At 44.4% G+C, this 20,127-nt stretch overlaps 1 protein-coding gene across 2 annotated transcripts in view; it reads right to left on the bottom strand.

The window, feature by feature from the left end:
• The window catches only part of SNW1 (SNW domain containing 1), a 1,165,034-nt gene that overhangs the window by 389,689 nt on the left and 755,218 nt on the right, over positions 1-20,127 (bottom strand). For both annotated transcript variants that reach the window (XM_044074050.1, XM_044074049.1), the window contains exon 10: positions 9,879-10,020. In XM_044074050.1, the coding sequence (XP_043929985.1) occupies positions 9,879-10,020 (142 nt within the window). The remainder of the gene's footprint in view (positions 1-9,878; positions 10,021-20,127) is intronic.

Below are 20,127 nucleotides of genomic sequence, written 5' to 3'. Positions count from 1 at the left end.
AACTGCCTGCAAAGTATTCACTAAATACCTATCTCCAGCTACAGCAGACCTTGGAAAAGGCCAAGCATATTTACTCTTCTCTGAATGACTGTCTTGCTTATGCTTATTCTCTGCAATAGCTCTTGGGTAATCGCACTGTAGCCATTTCATTTCTGCTCTCAATAGGAAGTACTGTAATTGAAAAGGAAAGAGATTTCATTCTGCTGTAACAGATATTGCTGTCTTGGAGTCTTTTCAGCATAAAATATTTCTGCCCAACAAGGAACTCCTAAATTAACTCTTCCTTTTAGTGGACAGCATCCAGGAACAAACTGTACAAAAGGACTTTTCTAGTACTGCTTGGTCTTTCATCATCTAGCATTAATCATGGCCTCATGCCACACTCGGCACAAGAAAGTTCTAGCATAAAATGTGTAGTACCCCGGTCTCTTAGAAGCTAACAAAAGACATAGAATGAGTACACAGTTATCTCAGTTGAAGTTCTTCTACAGTAGTAAATTCCCTCTTCTGCCCTCAGCTCATCAGCATTACTGTTTCACAGTGTTCTGTTCTGTTCTTGGTCCCATTTTTTTTTTTTTACTGTTTTCATCAACTTTTTTGAAGACTGCACCTACTTTGTTTTACACCAACCAAGGTTATTGAAACCTCAACTTTACTGCCTTCCTTTACAAGTTTCACTCTAAAAACCTATCTTAAGACATTCATCCTTCTTTAAATTCCTCCTGGTTGACATTAAAGGTCAGAACGAATGAAACCCTGCTTTTTGGCACACCCAACACACTGTCACACATTTAACAGAAGTGGTCTATTACCTTTGCACCGGGAGTGCATTGCGGTCAGTTTCACAGTCAGCTAGAGTAATATCTTCCTTTGCTTTCCATATTTGTTATGTATCAAAACAAATGTAAGAGTTTTCTTTATTTTATGTATTTCGGCCTTTGGCTCTTCCTGTGATTTGTTCAAGTAGATTCATCAGCGTTTCAGTATGGGGAGCCAGTCGAATACTATTTCTTTTTTTTTTTTTGGTTTTACTTTATGGATTAGCACTCCATGATATGCCAACAGGTGCGGTTGTTCTGAATGACGAAGGGCATGTCAGTGAAGTAGGTGGAAATATTACTCCTATTAACTACGTCTCACACAAATACACAGGATTTGGTATTAGTCAGCTGTTTTGCTTTTCCTAGTAATCCTTTTGGCAGTGTAACAGGGCTTAACCCAAGCAGTGAAGGTTTTAACATTGCCAAAGCCTTTCATTTGTTGGAAAACAATCTTGTTAAACTTAGGCAGCTGCAATGGGATGTTTAGCATTATGGCTAAGCAAATATCAAAAGGGCTAAGGGCGACTACTTTACTAGCAGGCGATGATTTACCTAAGGATTTGTTTGACAAATGGATTGTGCTCAGTAACAGAACTGGCTTGCTATTTAACTGGAAATGCTATTAGCGAGTACAATAAGCAGTGAATGAATGAGCTTAAAGCAGCCATACAGGAGCAATTTCTAAAACTAAAAAACAGTACCACAATTGAGAATTTTGACACTAAGTTTTCTCTAATACAAGAGAAGTTAATTTGAGAGAGTGAAATGTTAAAGAAGTTGTTAAAGATAAAGTTAAAGAAATTTCAAAGAGATCACCCTGCTTATGAAATTAGTGTACAAGCTGTCTGCAGTCAAGCCTAAAGACAAGGACAGAGCACTTCCAGCCAACAAAAGTACAGTTGTGTACACTTACCATAAATGTAGATGTTCGAGTGTATTCACTGTTGCAGTCATTACATTTGGGTAATCCTGCTGGCAGGTTGCCCTCAGTCGGCCTGAATTCCAAAGTCCTGGGTCCTGCGTCGGCTGCTGTCACCCCTTCCCTGACGTCAGGTCGTCAGGGGTATAAAAGATGCAGCCGACGCCATTTTCTTTAGTTTTTCTTGCCCCAAATGTCAGGTGCCCCCTAAAAAGGGTAGCCAAAATTTATATATATATAAATACATGCCCAATATAAACTTTACCTTCATCTACAAGAAAATACACCAAATAGGTTGTATAAATCAGAGAAGGAAAGATAGGTTCCATCAGAAGAAAGGAGGATGGCGGGTGGGTAACCTGGACTGCAACAGTGAATACACTCGAACATCTACATTTATGGTAAGTGTACACAACTGTACTACGTTCTTCGTGTTTCACTGTTGCAGTTATTACATTTGGGTAGAGTCCCAAAGCTATGGATGGGAGGCTGGAGCTAAACAGTATTAGGAGAGGCTATGAGGCCCTGCAGAACTGCAGTGGTAAAGCCTGCCCTGGATTGAGAGTAGAGTGGCAGATGATAGTGCTTTGTAAAGGTGTGCACTGAACTCCAAGTAGCAGCCTCTAAAATGTCCTTGGTTGGTACTCCCCTGAGAAAGGCTGCTGAATTGGCTGCAGCTCTGGTTAAATGTGGCCTAATGCTCTTAGGCACTGGCTTGCCATGGTGTAAGTAGCAGAAACGAATGCAGTGGCCTATCAACTTAGAAATAGTCTGCTTTGAGACAGCCTTGCCTTGTGATCCTGCAGCATATGCCACTAGTAATTGCTCAGTCTTTCTGAAAACTTTGGTTCTGTCCAAATAGAATCTAAGCGGTCTGTGTACGTCCAAAGAATGCAGAATTCTCTCCCCCTTGTTCTGTGGATTTGGGTAAAAAGTTGGCAGATGAATAGTTTGGTTAAGAGCCACACTGGACACCACCTTTGGCATAAATGTTGGGTTTGTCCTCAGAGAGACCCTGTCTGGATAAAAAATGATAAAAGGTTCCACAGCCATGAGTGCATGTAGCTCTGAAACCACAGCCATAAGTGCATGTAGCTCTGAAACTCGCCTTGCAGAAGTTATTGCTAGGAGCAGAGATGTTTTCCAAGATAAAAACTTTATATCAGCAGTAGCAGCTGGCTCAAAAGGAAGCAGGGCAAGTTTTTCCAAGACATAGTTGAGGTCCCATGCAGGCATTGGTGTTCTCCTTAGAGGCCTTACATTTTTGGCGCCTCTGAGGTACTGTTTTAATAAGGGATGAGAAAAGATTGGTGGCTCTGTATTGTAATGAGCCGAAATGGCAGAGGCATGAATTTTAATAGATGAAAAAAATAGGCCTTTGTCCAGCATATCAAGTATTGCAAAATCTGAGGAATATTTGGCACAGCTGTATCAGTTCCTTGTGCCTAGTTCCAAGCACAGAATCTCTTCCATTTTCCAGCATAAGATTTTCTAGTACTAGGCCTTCTGGCCTCCAAAATGACATCCATCACAGCTTTACTGAGAGGTGTGTTTTGTATGACTACATTATCTGCCATGCTGCCAGGTTTAAAGTCCTGAGTTGGCTGTGCAGGATCTGATTGTTTTGCTGGGACAGTAGATGAGGTATTTGAGGTAAGGTCCAAGCTGGGCATTGAGACAAGTTCTGTAGGATTGGAAACCAGTAATGGCGGGGCCAGTATGGGGCGATCAGTATCATTTTTGGCTTCTCCTGTCTGACCTTTAGGAGTACCTTGGGGAGGAGAGGCCGTGGGGGGAAAGGCATATACTGATAGGTTTTTCCAGCTGAAAGATAGGGCGTCCACTTTCCATGCTTGTCTGTGATAAGTTCTTGTGCAGAATCTTTTTAGTTGGTAGTTGTGAGGGGAGGCAAAGAGATTTATGTCCAGGCATCCCCATTTCCTTGATGATATGCTGAAGACTTGTGGATCCAGCTGCCACTCGTGGGGATTCATGAGGTTTCTGCTTAGTTCGTCTGCCAGAGTATTTTTCCTTCCTGGCAGGAATTGTGCCTGCAGATGTACTTGTTAAGTTATTGCTGTGTCCACAAAGTCATGGCTAGTCTGCAAAGGGGGTAAGAATGTATGCCCCCCCTTCTTGTTTATATACCACATGACTGTGGTGTTGTCTGTCTTTATCAGTAGTTGTCCCGGATGAAGTAGGTTCTTGAAGGCTGTCAGGGCATTCTGAACAGCTAGCATCTCTTTTTGATTGATATGTAGATGCATTTGGGTTGAAGACCATGTGTCCTGAATGCATCTTCCTGCCATGTGGGCCCCCCCAGGCATAATCTGATGCACCCGTTGTTAGTGTCTGCCTGGCTGGGGGTAATGTGAATGGCTGTCCCTTGTTTTGGTGACAAGCCTTTGCCCACCATCGAAACTCCTGTTGTAGGCAGGGAATGAGAGTAATCATTGTTTCCAGGCTGTGGCAATGTTGAGACCAAACATTTTTTAGGTACCATTGAAGTTTCCTCATATGCAGTCTTGCAAATGGAATTAGTAGGATACATGATGCCATGAAGCCCAAAGCCTGCAGAATTTTTCTTGCAGATAACTGGGCCTTTGTTGCCAACATTTTGAAAAAGGTAGTCAGTTGCCTTTGTTTGTCTGGTGAGAGATAAGCCATCTGGGCAGTTGTATTTAAGCTTGCACCCAGGAATATTATCTCTTGAGAGGGTACTAGTTTTGATTTCTTTTCGTTGACTGTGTACCCTAGGCATGTTAGAAGTCTTTTCACAAACGCCAGATGCTGTAGAAGAATGTCCTTGTCCTCTGCTTGAATTAGACAGTCGTCCAAGGAAGGATATATTTGTATTCCTCTTTGTCTGCAGAATGCAATTACTGGTGCCAGGCACTTTGTAAAGACCCTGAGCGCAGTAGATAAGCCAAAGGGCAGTGCAGAGAATTGGTAATGCATTGAGCCAGCCTTGAATCTGAGGTATCTTCTGCATAATTGTCTGACTGGGACATGCAGGTATGCCTCTTTTAGGTCTAGAGTCACCAGCCAAGTTGCTGCAAAGCCATCATCTTGAATTTTGGTATATCCAGGAATGTGTTCAGAATAAATAGGTCCAGTACTGGTCTCCAGGCCTTGTCGTTTCTGGGTACTAAGAACAGCCTTGAGTAAAATCCTTGTCCCTGCCCTTGCTCTGGTACTTGTTGAATGGCCCTCATGTCCATGAGGGATGAGACTTGTTTTTGTGCCTCTGCCCATTGATTTTTTGGCAGATCTGGCCAGCCATTTGCCTTTGGCAGGGTATGGAAATGGAACTTGTACCCCTGTGACACAATATTTAGAACCCACTGGGTTATAATGTGTTGATTTTCAGAAAAAAAGTGCTAATTTTCCCCCTAAGGGTGCTGTCAGGAGATAAGTGCTTGGTGCAGGCAGGGGGAAGTCATTGGGACTGTTCCCTGTATGGTTGTGATTTGCCTCCTCCAACTTTGGAGATAGAAGCACCCCATTGCTTTGACCTGTAGGAACCTTGCGTGTGGGAAATGCCTCTAGGGCATCTGCCCCTTTGAGGTCTGTCTGACACAGGAAAGGTCCAATTCTTTGTAGGCCAGTGTCTACTAAACCTACATGGCTGTACTTGTAAAAAATCTTTGACAGTTTGCATAGATTTAGCTTTGTTCTCCATTTTCTTTAACACCTCCTCTGCCTTAACACCAAAGTATCATGCTGTAAAGGTGCATCTAGTAATTTAACATTGATATGATCAGGCAGATTTTGTTCCTTTAACCAAGCATGCCTCCTAATTACAGAACCCGTAACTGCGGCCCTGCTGGAGGCCTCCAAAGAATCAAAACCGCATTGCAAAGTATGCTTTCCAACTTGTTCAGCTGCATGCAATAAATCCTGCATTTCCTTGTTTTCTGCACATTCAGAGTTTAATAACATTTTCTGTTTAAGCAATGCCATGACAGGTTGCTGATATTTGAGCATATGAAACTGACAGTTTAAGGCCCTTATAGCCAAGGTAGCAGATGTGTAAACCTTTTTTCCCCACCTATCCAGTGCCCTAGAATCTCTGTCAGAGGGGGTTAGGTTTTTTGCAGCGGAAGCCTTAACACCTTTGGGACCCTGTGAAATAGCTTCTGGGTCTGCAGCAGGGTTTTTAAAAAGGAATTTATGAGAGTCAGGAACCCTGTAATATCTGTCAGGCTTAACAGGAGCTGGAGGTAAGGAGTCAGGGGTAAGACTAGACTCCGAAAACACATCATCTACAATATCTAACACAGGTGGAATGGCTAGTCGCCTGAGTTGAGGTAGTAAAAGGAAATCCCTGAGCCTCTTTTTAGATTCTGAAAAATCTTGGCTCTCCCAGTGGAAATGCTCCCTCATAGTATGCAAGGTTTCACCAAAAGAATAGTCCTTTGGAGGAGAAACTGAAGGTATAGATTCTTCAGCATCAGAATCCTCATAGGGGGGAAGAGAATATTCCTCATCAGAGGAGGAATCTGAAGAAATAGAACCTGATCTGAGGATTCAGTCAGTCTCTTGCCTAGGCCTCTTATCAGGAGGGGGAGGGGAACACCTGATCAAGGTAATTAGGTCTTCGGCCATTTTGAGCATCTGTTTTTTGGGCATAGAGGCCTGTCCACGTGGCTCTTGAATTTGTTGCTTTGCTTTAGAAGGTGCTTTAGACTTGAAGCTGAGGTTGGTTTAATGTAAAGATGTTTAGGTCTGAATACACCCGCAGAAGCCGGTGCCTGCTCAGCGGCTCCGGACCCATCTGAAGGAATAGTATCTGAGGCTCCAATACCTTGCGTTTCCAGCGGCATGGCTGACTCCACGTGGGAGTCGGTAGTGGCCTGCGACTCTAAAGCAGCGGGCGTCAGGGGCTGCGAAAGCACCTCACTGAGAACCGGCGACTGGCTTAGGAGAAGATTCGTCGGTTTTGGGCATCAGTTGTCTATCTCTCTCCTTTTTTTTGCATTTTTTGTGAACTCCGGTAGTCGGATGGCTATCCAATGACATTTCTGGATAATTAAACTGGCGTCCAAAATAGTTTAAAGCAAAATCATACCGACGCTTAATAGTGCATTGGTTAAATCTAGCACAAAACCGACAACCAGAAACGTTTTGATCAGGGCCTAGGCAAGGAATACAGTAAGAATGAAAGTCCTTATGAGGTATTTGCTTTCCACAAAAAATACAATTATTTACTTTTTCTGACATTGGTCTGGAGCAAGAAAAAAGTTTCCCCAACGGGGTACTTAGCTTTACTGAAGACTTCGGATCTGAAACTCAAACACGAAAATCTCAGGAGTCGGCTGACTGGCACTTGCAAACTGCTTCTGCTTCGGGCACTGCGCGGCAAGAAAGACTGAAGAAAATGGTGTCGGCCGCATCTTTTATACTCCTGACGACCTAACGTCAGGGAAGGGGCGACAGCAGCCGACACAGGACCCAGGACTTTGGAATTCAGGCCGACTGAGGGCAACCTGCCAGCAGAATTATCCAAATGTAATGACTGCAACAGTGAAACATGAAGAACATCTGTTACAGATGCATGTGTGTGGAGAAGGGGATAGAGACATGCAGTAGGAGGAATATGAAGATAGTGAAGAAAGAAAGTCAGAGCGTTTAGTCCAAAGAAACAGAAATGAGAAATCTGCATCCGAAGATGCTGCAATCTTTGGATCTGACCCAGAAGGATCCAGAAGGCTCAGATCCAGGGACTCAAACAGTTGAAGGAATCAGAGGAGGAACCTGAAGTAGGAGTGTATTCAAAGGACAGACCTCCTGACCCAAGGGAGTAAGAGCTGATAACACACCAGTCTGGCTCTGCGCTGAGAGGAACTTCCACACCATTCTCTCCACATCATCTTCATCAAACTTCTGGAAGAATAAGTCGAAATTATAGAGAGGGACCTAGATTGATGATGCTCCAAAAAGGGTGAGGGCAGCCTTGAAGGCATCAGATCACTGGATGGCAAATATCTAGCCCTGGGAAGAGGAACAGGGCTCAAGGCAGTCTGATCAGATAACTTTTTTGTTGGATCCAAGATGGTCGGGTCCATCAATTTTTTTCTTTTTTGGATCCAAGGATGAGGTTGGATCCAGCTTATATCTTTTCCTGGATGGCTCTGAAACCAGGGTGGATGATGTAAGATGGTTTCAGAGATAAAGTCTTCAACTGTTTACTTCTACTTTTGGGAGATTGATCTCCAGATATTGCCTCTCCAAAAGCAAAAATAGTAAGCCTTTCAAGATAAGCTTATTCCTTCTTTCTACAAGTGCCCCAGGACTGAACCCACGGTAGATGAAACAATCATCTTGAAGATGTAAAGGCTCAAGACAGTAAATACACACAGTGTCAACATTTGATATTGGTAGTTTGTGCTCACACAACGTACTTTTTAAATCCAGCAGGGCTTTTTCCACCATAACTACAACTATAAGATAGCAAAATTAAGAAAGAACTTTTTTTTTTTTTAATGTTAGGACAGAAAGAAAGAAAAAAAACTACCAGCACTGGTAATAAATGGCTACACCAAGTGTAGACAGGAAAGGAAAAGACACTTGTACAACAGTTCAAAAGAAGGTAGGGGATAGGAACTATATAGAATGCAAGACAAATTAGAAAATATTAAAGATTTACTAGATATCACTTTTCTGAAAATGTTCGAGAGCTAAACCACGCCTTTCGTGAAAAGTGGCAAATGAGATCCGAGGTAACTTGGGGTTGGTGCATTATGGATACGGGAGAAGCTCAAGAGTTTTTGGTTGCCACAAGCTTTAGTAATGGCTGAGTCGGATCAGAGGATCGAATCCAAACCCATCTGTTGTGGACAGAATAAAATTTGACATCAGATCCAACATTACTAGGAGAAACTGGGGCTGGGGAGATGCACTAAACACCAGAAAATACTCCATAAAGTGCTTTAAGGCACACAACAGCATAAAAGGCATGGGGTAACCACCAGACACACTCTAATGTGCCATAATGGCACTAATGGTAGTACAGCGATTTGGGAGGTAGGAGGAACTACTAAACACCAGGGATAAAAAGGAGTGCTGTATCAACACAGACTTTGTAAGGGTGATGGAGGTGAGGGGTACCACTAGACCACGACAGATGACTCTCATATGTGTAGTAACGGCACAAAACTATAACAGAGAATGGGGATAGGGGATACACTAGACCACTTGGGCCTAATATGCGAGTACCATAATGGCCCTCATGTATTATCAGGGTGGGGGGACCACAGGTAGAGTAGGGAAATTTACAAGAACTGTGTGTGTGATGTGTGTGTTTGGTATATATGTGTGAGAGAAAGACTAGCGGGGGTTCCCACTGCCTACATAAGCAGCAGGTTACTACCAAGACATGCAGATCTTGGAATCGTATTAGTAAATGCAATTGTGGAAACATGTAAATCGGCTGATAATGAGGTCCTAACTCATCGCAACTAGAATGTTTCTGACTACCAAAACTGCACATTGATCTGGAAGGGCCTTTCTAGCATGAGCAGTATAGCTCACATTAATAAGTTTAATGAGTTCCCACTTAAGATAAAATTAAAATTTATATCATCTGCCACTTATAGAATCGATTTCTAAAAATAAAACTGATCTTTATAAACATCCAGGAGAAACTGCTGCTGCTGTTCTTTCCAAATGCCAAACAGACTGTTCAGAGAATGATCTGTATAAACTAACAGCATTATGAAGACTACAACAAGAAAATATCAGCCAGTTCAGGTGGGGAAAGAGTTCTCCAAGTTTTAAAGGAAATTGAAGTGAAAAGATGGCAAAAATTCAGATATACCATGGACGTTTGTCTCACTTGATCTATTTTAAAGCACTTACAATCACTTTTTGTTCATTTCTTTATAAAGAGAAAAATATTTAGCAGAAATTTCTCTAAGTAAAATAAATTGTTTTAACTTTTTCTTCTGTCTGTAAAAATCAGTGGAAAAAATTATCAAATCACTCTCTCAATCTTTACTACACCTAGTATGAGATCAGTGTCTTACAAACTGATTAGCAAGACTGATAAAATTACACGGAGACTCGGGCGATAGCTGTAAAACAAATGCATTACTTCTAAGTGCACAATAAGCATTCCATGTAGGGAATTGCAATACCTTTCTCAGCATGAGTTTTAATCCCAGCTCTCCTCTCTCTAGCAAACTGGGCTAGTTCTCGAAGCTTCTCCTCCTTCTTCTCCTTTTCCTTTTGGGCCATTTTCCTCTCTACTTGTGCTCTCATCTCTACAGCTTCTCGAGCCTACAAAGAAAAATAAAATTTTACAGCAAATGTTATAAGTACATGCAATACCATATCACAACCTAATGCACTTGGGTATAGGAGAAAAAGTGTAGATATACCTACTCAAGAAACACCAGCACAATAAAATATCACCCAGTTATCTTCTGTCTCAGCAAACTTATAAGCACTTACCATCACTTTTTATTTACTTACTTTGTTTCATCTCCCCGCAGTTGGCAGCTGACCATTAAGCTGCTAGCAGCTCCACTTCTCATTCACCAAGAGTCTACTGAGTCCATCTTAGCTTTCCATTATCTCAAACTGACCCACATCTGGGATTGCTGAAGAGACCAAGGATGCAGGGGAAGTGTCGTATTCATGTAGGAGAGTGAGCGCCAATATCTGTTACCCTATGGCAGTCTTGTGATCACTCCATTTGCTGCCTTCAGGGAAGATGTATGTGCAAGTCTGAAAATGAGCAACCTCCCGACTAAGCTGCATACCAATTGTGCAGCACTGAGCTTGCCAGGCTTGCAATACTACTACAACAATGCAGTGAGAGCCTAGGCTACCCCCAGGATGGTTAAGTTGATGTCAGTCACTCACTCCCATCCTCCCCTATGGCCACTCCAGCACCCATGCTGCCAATCAAACACTCATATTAATGCGTTTATCCCTCTACACCACTGACTCAATAAGACTTTTGATTTTTGTCTAAACAGAAAAACAATACACTCTAACTCACTTTCTACCCTGCTGTGTACCAAAATAAAAATCAGTTATACTGCATTAAGCTAATTATGCCTTATGCTCATCTCTGACTACATTTAATACGTATTTCCCAGCAGCTACAAATGTGCCTTTAAAAAAAATGCATGAACACACAATCAAAATGCAGGAATACATTGCAATCTACTTTGTCACTGAATGACAAATTATAATCAAGTTATTTCAGACTACAGGGTATATTTGATGCATTACAGCAGTATTCTCTTTACTTGCACTAGGAGTGATCAGCTTGTTGGCTTATGCTGATTTTTTTCACCCCCCCCCCCCCATACACAATGGACAAATCCTGAAATGCTATCACCTGAAAGCTTAAACACAAAAAAAAAATTGCCTCAGAAATGAGTAAATACAGAAGCAAAACATTTTTCTTAAAGGTTCATAGGAGGTTACTAGGCTAACAGCCATACAGCCCTTACAGGCCTAGCCATTTTTACTCAGAGTTGCCCCAATTGTTGGTGGTTAGGTGAGGGAAGGAAGCAGAGATAAGGGTCTATGGTAGTTAATACTGACTTCCTCTGTCTAAGAGGGACATAGACACCACCCCTGGAGTGAATATGCAGTCACCCATCCACTGATCTAGGTTGCTTTTGAAGAGAGTCACAGAGGGGCTGTTTTTCATGTGAATCGGAAGCTTGCTCCAGAGAAGAGTCAGTCTCTGGGAGATGTATACAAATCTCTCCAGCATGACCTGTTCATGTCAGAGACTAGGTTAAGATCCCTGAAGCGAGTGACCCTCCTGCAGCTTGATTTACGAATGTGTAGTATTTCCATCAGGGCAGAGTCAGAGACTGCCCTATAAGCTAGGCACAGGTCACCGCTTAGGTGTAGGAGACAGAATACAGTGACAGGGCTTTTAGTGTTTCCACATAAGCCTTGTTTTCTGTACCCTGTAATTTCTTAGTAAGAAGCCAATGTGGTCTCTCCAATTGTTGCTGGTGTCTGCTGAGGTACCTGCAAAAGGGAACACTGTACTCTATTAGTCTGATGAGGGTCAAGTATAATGGAATTATAACTTCCTTAGATCTAGATGTGATGCCTTTACTTATAAGATGTGCCACATAGAAGGATTTCCTTACTACTGTGGATACGTGCTGGTCAAAGTTCAGATAGTCATCAACCAGAGTACCCAGATCACATGCTACTATGCGCTTAAGGGGGTGCTATCTATAGTATAATTATCATGGATGCCAGCTTTCCTAAAAGGAATAATAATGCATTTATTTGCATTTAGCTTTAATCCGTGGTTTTGGCACCAATCATTTGTCTGTGTTACTCTGTTTGCAGTATTTTAACATTGTTGGGGGAATCTTTGATTGCTCCCAATTTGCAATCATCAGCGAACCTGGTCAGCCACAGTCCGCAAGGGGCACAGCACAGAACCCTGTGGTATGCCACTGGTGACTGGTCTTTTGCTAGAGGTGAAGTCACCCACTTTGACAGTATGTGTCCTGTCGGTGAGCCAGTTTGCTACTCATCTGGTAATGCAGAGGTCAATTCCTAAATGGAAGAGTCCCCCCACCAGTGGGGGACTGTGTCAAATGCCTTACCTAGGTCAAGATAGGCAGTATGCATGGTCTTTCCCTTATCCAAGGATAATGTTCAACAGGCATGATCTACCTTTAACGAATCCAAACTGAGTTCGGTCCACAGTTTGGAGATTACCTATGTCCTTCTTAATGAGGTCATGATTCTTTCCATGGCCTTACAGATGAGGCTAGCCAAGCTTATGGGCCTATAATTCGTAGGATCGGTTGATGGTTCCCCCTTTGTGCAGGGGATTACTGTTGCTGTCCTCCATTCCACTGGAACATAGATAGTTCTCAGACTGTGGTTAATCAGGGTTTCAAGTGGGTCTTCTAGGTCATGTTTTAAGTTGTTTAAAAGACAACATGGGATGTTGTCTTGTTCCACTGATGCCATGTTTTTGGCCTTGGAGAGCGATGAGATGACCTGCTCTCTTGAAGCAATAGGCTGAGAAATGGTGGCAGGTATACTTTGGAGGATGACTGGAGGGAACAGAGGGGTGAAGTTTTCTCCAAATCTGTTGGGTAGCAGGTTGGCTATTACCTCCAGTTGAGTAAGGGTGATGCCATCCACAACCAGTTCAGTGTACAGCTGCGCATTCTCTCAGATTTCGGACATAGCTAAAGAATGCCTTGTGATTATCCTTAGCTAGGGAAGTTATTTTTGCATCATAATTAGATTTGGAGGTCTTGATAAGATCTCCAATTTGTTTAAGCTAGATAGGCATTTCTTCCTCTGCTCAGCCAGTTCCCTCTTCTTCTTAGACATTAGTTTCTCTTGTTGTTTAGCTTGTTTCTACTAGGGGTCCACCAGGGTGGCTTGTTTTTTCAGCAAGACCTGGTTTTAATTTAGTCAAGTACAGCCAATTCTATACAACTTCTTGAGTGGTTACACAAGGCATGGGTGTACAGCTCTGCATAGGAGTCTGTGTTATCTGCATTCAAGTGGGCTTTGAAACTTGTCTTGGAAAAATTATTATGCATTTCTGAGCATAATGGGGTATCTGGTCTTATAATTGCATTGAATGAGACTGAATTATGGTCCGATCTTACCAGGGAGGACATCACACGGTGGGGTTCAGTGTTCTCCCATGTTAGCGTGTACCATGTCCAGAACATTTTGTGGTGTGCTGACTAGCTGTTCTAAGAGCGTTTACACTGACAAAGTCCAAGAACTTCTGAGCCAGCATGTTTGTGGTCATGTACGTTTCCCAGTAGATGGTAGGATAATTAAAATCACCCATGAGTAAAGTGTTGGGCTGTATGGCATGTGGCTCCAGTACGTCCAGGTATGTGCTATGCTTTTCCTGTTTCATGGTGGGGAACCTATAGCTAGCTTTGATGTGGTAGGGGACTTGCCTGTAGCTAACTAGCTTTGATGTGGTAGGGGACTTGCCTGTAGCTAACTGGACATGGAGTAGCTCAAGACAGTAACACTGCTTGACCAGTGTTGAGGTGTTCTTATCCTTAGTGAAGATGGATACACCTCCTCCTCCTTTGGTTCTTTCATGCTCAATTTGTGGTCTGACCATATGGAAGCTATTGTAGCCCTGCACTGCCGAGGTGCTTTCCACACCTTTGTGCCTTGTCTCAGTGACTGCACAGACATCAGCATCTTCCAAAGTGGTGGAGTGTTTCCAAGAGTGCAGTTTCTTGTTTAGACTCCTGGCATTAAGCAACAGTACCTATTTATGTAGAAAGGATTTTGTTAAGTTGGGAGGTTGGTTATTTTGACACTGCCTAAAAAGGCACAACAGCCAAAAAACTCTCAGCTAAGACCTACCCATAATGCCCCTCTCAGAGTCTCTTCAGATCGAGTTTGCCCACCCCTTATATTATAGAGGTAGTTAGAGAGACAGTAGGTGGCTCTGTCTGAGCAAATACCTTAACCAGGAGTTCCTAAAGTCCACCAGGAGTCCAGGCAGGGGGGAGGAGGGCGGGAAGTAATGAATGAATAAAGATCTACAATACAGATGGAATGTTATGGTAAGACATAACTTCTTTATCTGATGTTGTAAATCTTTATTCATTCCTTACTGATAGGACCGAGTCCCCAGCTCCTATTGTTCTGGGTGGCCCTAAGGAAGGATATTCCTGAGCACCACAGAACCAAAAAATGCTCGTCCCCTGGAGGCCAAATCCAATTTGCAATGACTGATGAAGGTATGAGGTCTTGCCCAAGTGGCTGCTGCGCAGATATCATCCATAGAGGCTCTGGAATGAAAAGCCACAGAAGTAGTCATCAATCTAGTAGAATGAGTTCTTATTCTGGAAGGTAAGGATAGTTTATTCTGATGGTAGATGAATGTAATGATGTTTCTAAGCCAAGAGGATAGAGTCACTTTGGAGACAGGTTTACTCAATTTGAGTCCCGCAAAGGCCACAAACAATTGATCCGTTTTCCTAAAAGATTTAGTCCTGTCCAAATAAAGACGAAGCTGCTTATGAACATCAAAGGTGTGCAAAAGATACTCCCCTCTGTTTGAATGCTGAGGGAGGAAAACTGACATCAATAGATTGGTTAACTTAAAATCCAGAAATGACCTTGGGCAAGAAGGAGGGTCAGTACAAAGGGACACACTATCCCTGTGAAAGATCAAGTAAGGTCTCTTGACACCCAAGGCCTGCAACTCAGATACTCTTTTCACTGAGGTAAGTGCTACTAGAAGTAGAGTCTTCCATGATAAAAATGTTATATCACATGACTCAGAAGGTTTGAAAAGAGAGCTTGTGACTGACTGGCGTACCAAAGTCAAGTCCCGGGGGGGCTTGACAGGAGGTTTAACATGTAATACTTCTTTTAAAAAGGTTTTGCACAGACGGTGTGACATAACAGAAGAATTATCAAATCCATTATGAAAATTTGTGATAGCTGCTAAATGCACAGCAATTGCCGATGCTGAGGCTCCTGCATGTGGAAGAGTAGTCAGGTACTGTAGGATCTTCTGAATAGGCATCGAGAAAGGGTCTATGTCCTGATCTTTGGCCCAAGTAGAAAACCTAGCCCATTTACTAGAATACATTTTTCTTGTGGAAGGTTTGTGTGAAGCCAGAAGAATCTCACGGATGGAAAATAAAATATCAGGCAGCCTGGCAATCATCGGAACTGGAGAAACCAAGCTGTGAGCTTGAGGCTGTGGAGATTGGGGTGAATCAGTCCCTGAGGGTGAGATAGCAGACCTTGAGATTGATCCAGGATCCGCGGGCTGTGAATCAGATAAGGCCATAGGAAAGGAAACCAGACTTGCTGGGGCCAATAAGGGGCAATGAGGATCACTTTGCTTCCCAACCTTTGAGATTTCTGGAGGAATTTCGGGATGAGGGGAAACAGGGAAAATGCATACAGCAGACCCGGGGGCCAATCATGCATTACAGCGTCCCTCTGTGATTCCCCCTGAGGGAGGATCAGGGCAAAGTAGCTTCTGCATTTGTTGTTTAGAGGGGAAGCAAACAGATCGCAGCAAGGCCTGCCCCAGCGGCGGAAGATCCGATCCGCTATTACAGGATTGAGGGGTCACTGGAAGCATCATAATGTTCCTGCTCAGATTGTCCGCAATAAGGTTGGAACTCCCAGGAATGTGCATTGCTATAACAAAGCGGTTGGAAGCTATCGCCCAGTGCCAAATCCTCATGGCTTCCCGACACATGGGGTAAGATCTGGTTCTGCCTTGTTTGTCTATATACCAGATGGCTGAAATGTTGTCCGACTGAACTGCAATGGTCCCGGAAGGGAGGGATGTATGGAATACTTGCAACACTAAGAGAACTGCCCTCAATTCCAGGACATTTATGTGCAAATTGGCCTCCATGGGGGACCAGGTGCCTTGGACCGTCTTTTCCTGGAAATGCCCCCCTACCCTAACAGGGAAGCGTCCGTGGTCACCGTGGTCCTGGGCTGGGGGAGACAGAATGGTTGACACCAAAGATTTGATTCTGGTTTCATCCACCATAGCATTTCTCTCTCTTGCAAAGGTTTGTAAGGCATATCATGTGGTCGAGTGGGTGGGTTAAGTTCGACCATTGTGAAGAAAGGAGCCACTGTAATATTCTCATGTGCAACCTCGCCAGTAGTACTAAGGTAATGGCAGTGCCATAGAGCCCAAGAGTTGCAGTACAAGGCGTGGTGGTACAAAGGTCTGTGGAAGGAGGGCTTGGATCCAGTGGCTTATTTTCAAAAGCCTGTGAGGATGGAGGGAAGCTTGACAGGATGTTGTGTCGAAGATCGCTCCAATAAATTCCAATGTTTTTGTTGGGGGCATTTGAGATTTTTCCTTGTTGATAGTAATCCCCAAGCGGAGAGCGAGGCCTTGAGTGTAAAAGAGGCTGTGGATTAGAAGAATCCTGGTCGAGGGGGTAAGGAGCCAATCTTCTAGATACGGAAACACCTGGAATCCTTGTAGTTGAAGAAGAGCTACTACAACTGCCACACATTTGGTGAACACTCGGGGGGAAGGGGGGGGGGTGCTGTCAAGAGACCGAACGGCAGTACCCTGAACTGGTAGTGATTGGCTCCCAGCCAGAAGCGGAGAACTCTCCGGAAGCGCTGATCCAACTTTATGTGGTGATACGAGTCCTGAAGATCTATAGAGCACACCTAGTTGTCCTTCCCTAGAAAAGGGAGAATGGACTGTATCCTGACCATTCGGAATTTTTTGAGGTTTCATCAATTTGTTCAATAGGCTGAGATCCAGGATTGGTCTCCAGTCCCCTGTCTTTTTTGGCACTAAAAAGAACGAGTAAAACCCATATCCTCTCTGATCTGGTGGGACTGGTTGGAAGACTTTTCTTAGCAGCTTTTCTATTTCTAAGGCTGCTACCTACCTCTGATTGGGTGGCACATCGGGGATTCGTTTGACGGGTCTGGGAGTTAAATCGAATGGGACACGGTAGCCTCTGGATATTATTCTCTGCACCCAAACATCGGTTGTAATAAGTTGCCAGGCTGATAGGTGCAGAGAATAATGACTCCCGACTGCTTCCAGAGGAAAGCAATTGGGCCGCTGCTCAGGAGTGCTGGTAGGGTCAGCCGGAGAAGGAATCCCTAGTGCCCTGGTTACGCAGACCCCCTCTGCCCCAGGGTGATTTCGTGAAAGATCCTTGGGGCATTTTGAACCACAAATTCCCTCCCCTCTGGTTCCTGTAATAGGACCTCTGGGGGGGCGTGGGGGGGGGGGGGTGGCAAAACATATGCCCACAGCAGACAAGGTCTTTCCGTCTTTCTCCTTTCGTGCTAGTGTGTCTCGTACTTTGAGGCCAAAAAGTGCAGATTCGTTGACAGGCGCATTGACGAAGGAAGATTTAAAGGAGTCTGCGAAATCACACAAACACATCCAAGCATGACGTCTCATGACAATGCCTGATGCGGCAGCTCGAGCTGCCCCCTCGGTGGTGTGAGATATCAAATGCATCAAGGAGTTAGAGACAGATTCTAGGGTAGCTAGCTGCAAGGCGAAAGTGTCATGCACCTCATCAGGTGGTACCCCTGCCAAAGAGGTAGACATTTCAGAAATTCAGTCTCTTTGGAGGCAAGTGAAGTGTGAAGTTCAGTGACTGAATGGCAAAGTCGCTGAAACATAGTTCCGCTTCCCCAGTCTATCCATGGCCTGAGACTCCCTGTTAGGAGGATGGACAGTGGAGCTATCTTCTGCCAGTCCCCTCTTGGTGGCCGTCACCACAACCATGGAATCCATTGGACCAGTTGGGCTGGACTTTGGGGGTGGACAAAATTTTGTCCGGCCTCCAGGGGACAGGTTCTATGTTGTCCGGGGCCTTCCGGGCATGCTGCACGATCAGCTTAACAAACTCATCCGCAGGTGGGGTCACCCAGGAAGTAGATGGCCAGGCATGGAAGGCATGCAAGAACACCGATTCTTCCAAAGGGTTAGAGGGCTTCCAGTTTACCCTCTGCTTGAGGATTTCGAGAATGTCTCCAAATGAGACGTCTTCTGGAAGAGACCGTGGGGACCCTTCTCCCTCATCGCAATCAGTGTCCACAGTGATGGATTCCTCAGGGGAATCGAGGTACTTCCTCTTGCACCATTTCCTCCGTGGTGGCTCCCCAGTGGGATCTTCTGAGGAGGACTCCGGAGAAAGAGTTCCCTTCCAAGGGGAGGTCTTACGGCTCCCATGCCCGGGATCCTAAAGTAGAGGATTGGGACAGCTGCATGCTACAGGGGGCTTCTGGTGTCGATTCCATTGGTGACTGAGAGCCTGTGGAGGCAAGGACCCTCTCCATCACCTGGAAAACAGGCCCACCTGAGGAGGGATGGGAGCCTGGATCAGAGAAGGACGACCTCGGAACCGGGGTCACACCCCACCCCGAGGAGCCCGCCTCCAGGTGAGGAGCTCCGAGAGGACTGGAAGCTGTCAGGAGTCGTGGACATAGACAGTGCCAGTGAAAATATAGGCGCCGGACTAGGTACCACGGTGCCGACAGCCCAAACACTGCTCCGATAGTGTACCAGCTCCAAATGGAGCCGATGCAGCAAGGGAGGTCGGTGCCAACAGGGGAAACTCCGCAGTCAGAACTAAGACAGTATGCACAAGGGTGGTCATCTGTACCAAGATCTCCAGAGCCTGGAAAGAGGCCGGAAGAGGGTAAACTGGTGAGTATGCTATGAAGGGTTCCGTGCCAAAGGGAACAGAAGGTCAAGCCGGGATGGGCAATCCCCTAGCTGCCAGAAGCTGGTCCACAACCTGCACTACATCTTGTTCAGAAAGGCTCCTGGTGGATCTATAGGAGGCTGCTGATGGAGGAGTCAGGTCTTTCAAGAAAGGGGCTAAACTGGTGCCCCGAAAAAGGGTCATAAGTTGGAGAGTATCTGTTTCTTGGGAGATGTTCAAACTTAGGAACTGAGGTCATAGTCTGTGGAGCCGAATAAGCTATTGGCACCATGGCCAGAGATGGTGCCAAAGTGGGCATGGTCGTCAAAGCCGGTGTCAGGACCAAGGATGGCACCAAAGATGATGGTGCCGAAGCTGGAACCGTAAAAGGAGTCAACATCAGAGACAGCACCAAGGGAGAAGACACAGGGCCTGGTGCCGAAGTTGTCTGCACCGAGGGCGCTGGAGAAGCTCAGTGCCGACTTGGTTCCGTAATGGTCGGGGATATAGGAACCAAGTGACTCTGTTTCTCCTTGTGTTTCTCGGTTTTAGGAGGTGGTGAGACCTCCGACTCAGACAGAGCCACCGAAAAAGGTGTTTTGACTAAACCTTTCAAGATTAGTTTGTTTGTGCGCTCTGCTAGAGTGTGATTACTAAAACTAAAGCAGATGTCACATGAAGCATTTATATGGTCCATGCCCAAACAATAAATGCACCAAGCATGATCGTCTGAGTTGGGCATCTTTCACCCACACTTGTCGCACTGTTTAAACCCCAATTTAGCTTTTTTCTGTCATAGTGTACTGACAAAAAACTACCAGACAAGAAACAAGTGAAAGAGAATTTTTTTTTTTTTTTTTTTTTTTTTTTTTTTTGAGAGCTGTAAAAAGGGAAAGAAAAGAGTACCAATGATGGTATCTAGAAATACCACTAGTGGTAAAAGGAGAGCCTACCAAAGGTAGGAGAGGGGGACAGTACCAACGATTGGTATAAAGGCAGAGGGTAGGAAGTAGCAGCAGTTTACAGGCGAGAGGAGAAATTAGGGAGACTGACTAAAAAGGGCAAAGTTTTGAGAGAAACTACACAAAAATACAGAAATTCTTCACTTAGCTTTGAGAGAGAAGTCTTGGACCGTCTGACGAGGAACGCGACAAACGAGATCTGAAGAGACTATGAAAGAGGCATTATGGGTAGGTCTTAGCTGAGAGTT

This window comes from Protopterus annectens, chromosome 6.part0 (assembly GCF_019279795.1).
Source record: "Protopterus annectens isolate FY-2018-M chromosome 6.part0, PAN1.0, whole genome shotgun sequence".
Taxonomy (NCBI): Eukaryota; Metazoa; Chordata; order Ceratodontiformes; family Protopteridae; genus Protopterus; species Protopterus annectens.
Note: the sequence above shows the minus strand (reverse complement) of the source record. Positions and strands in the feature narration are given on the sequence as shown.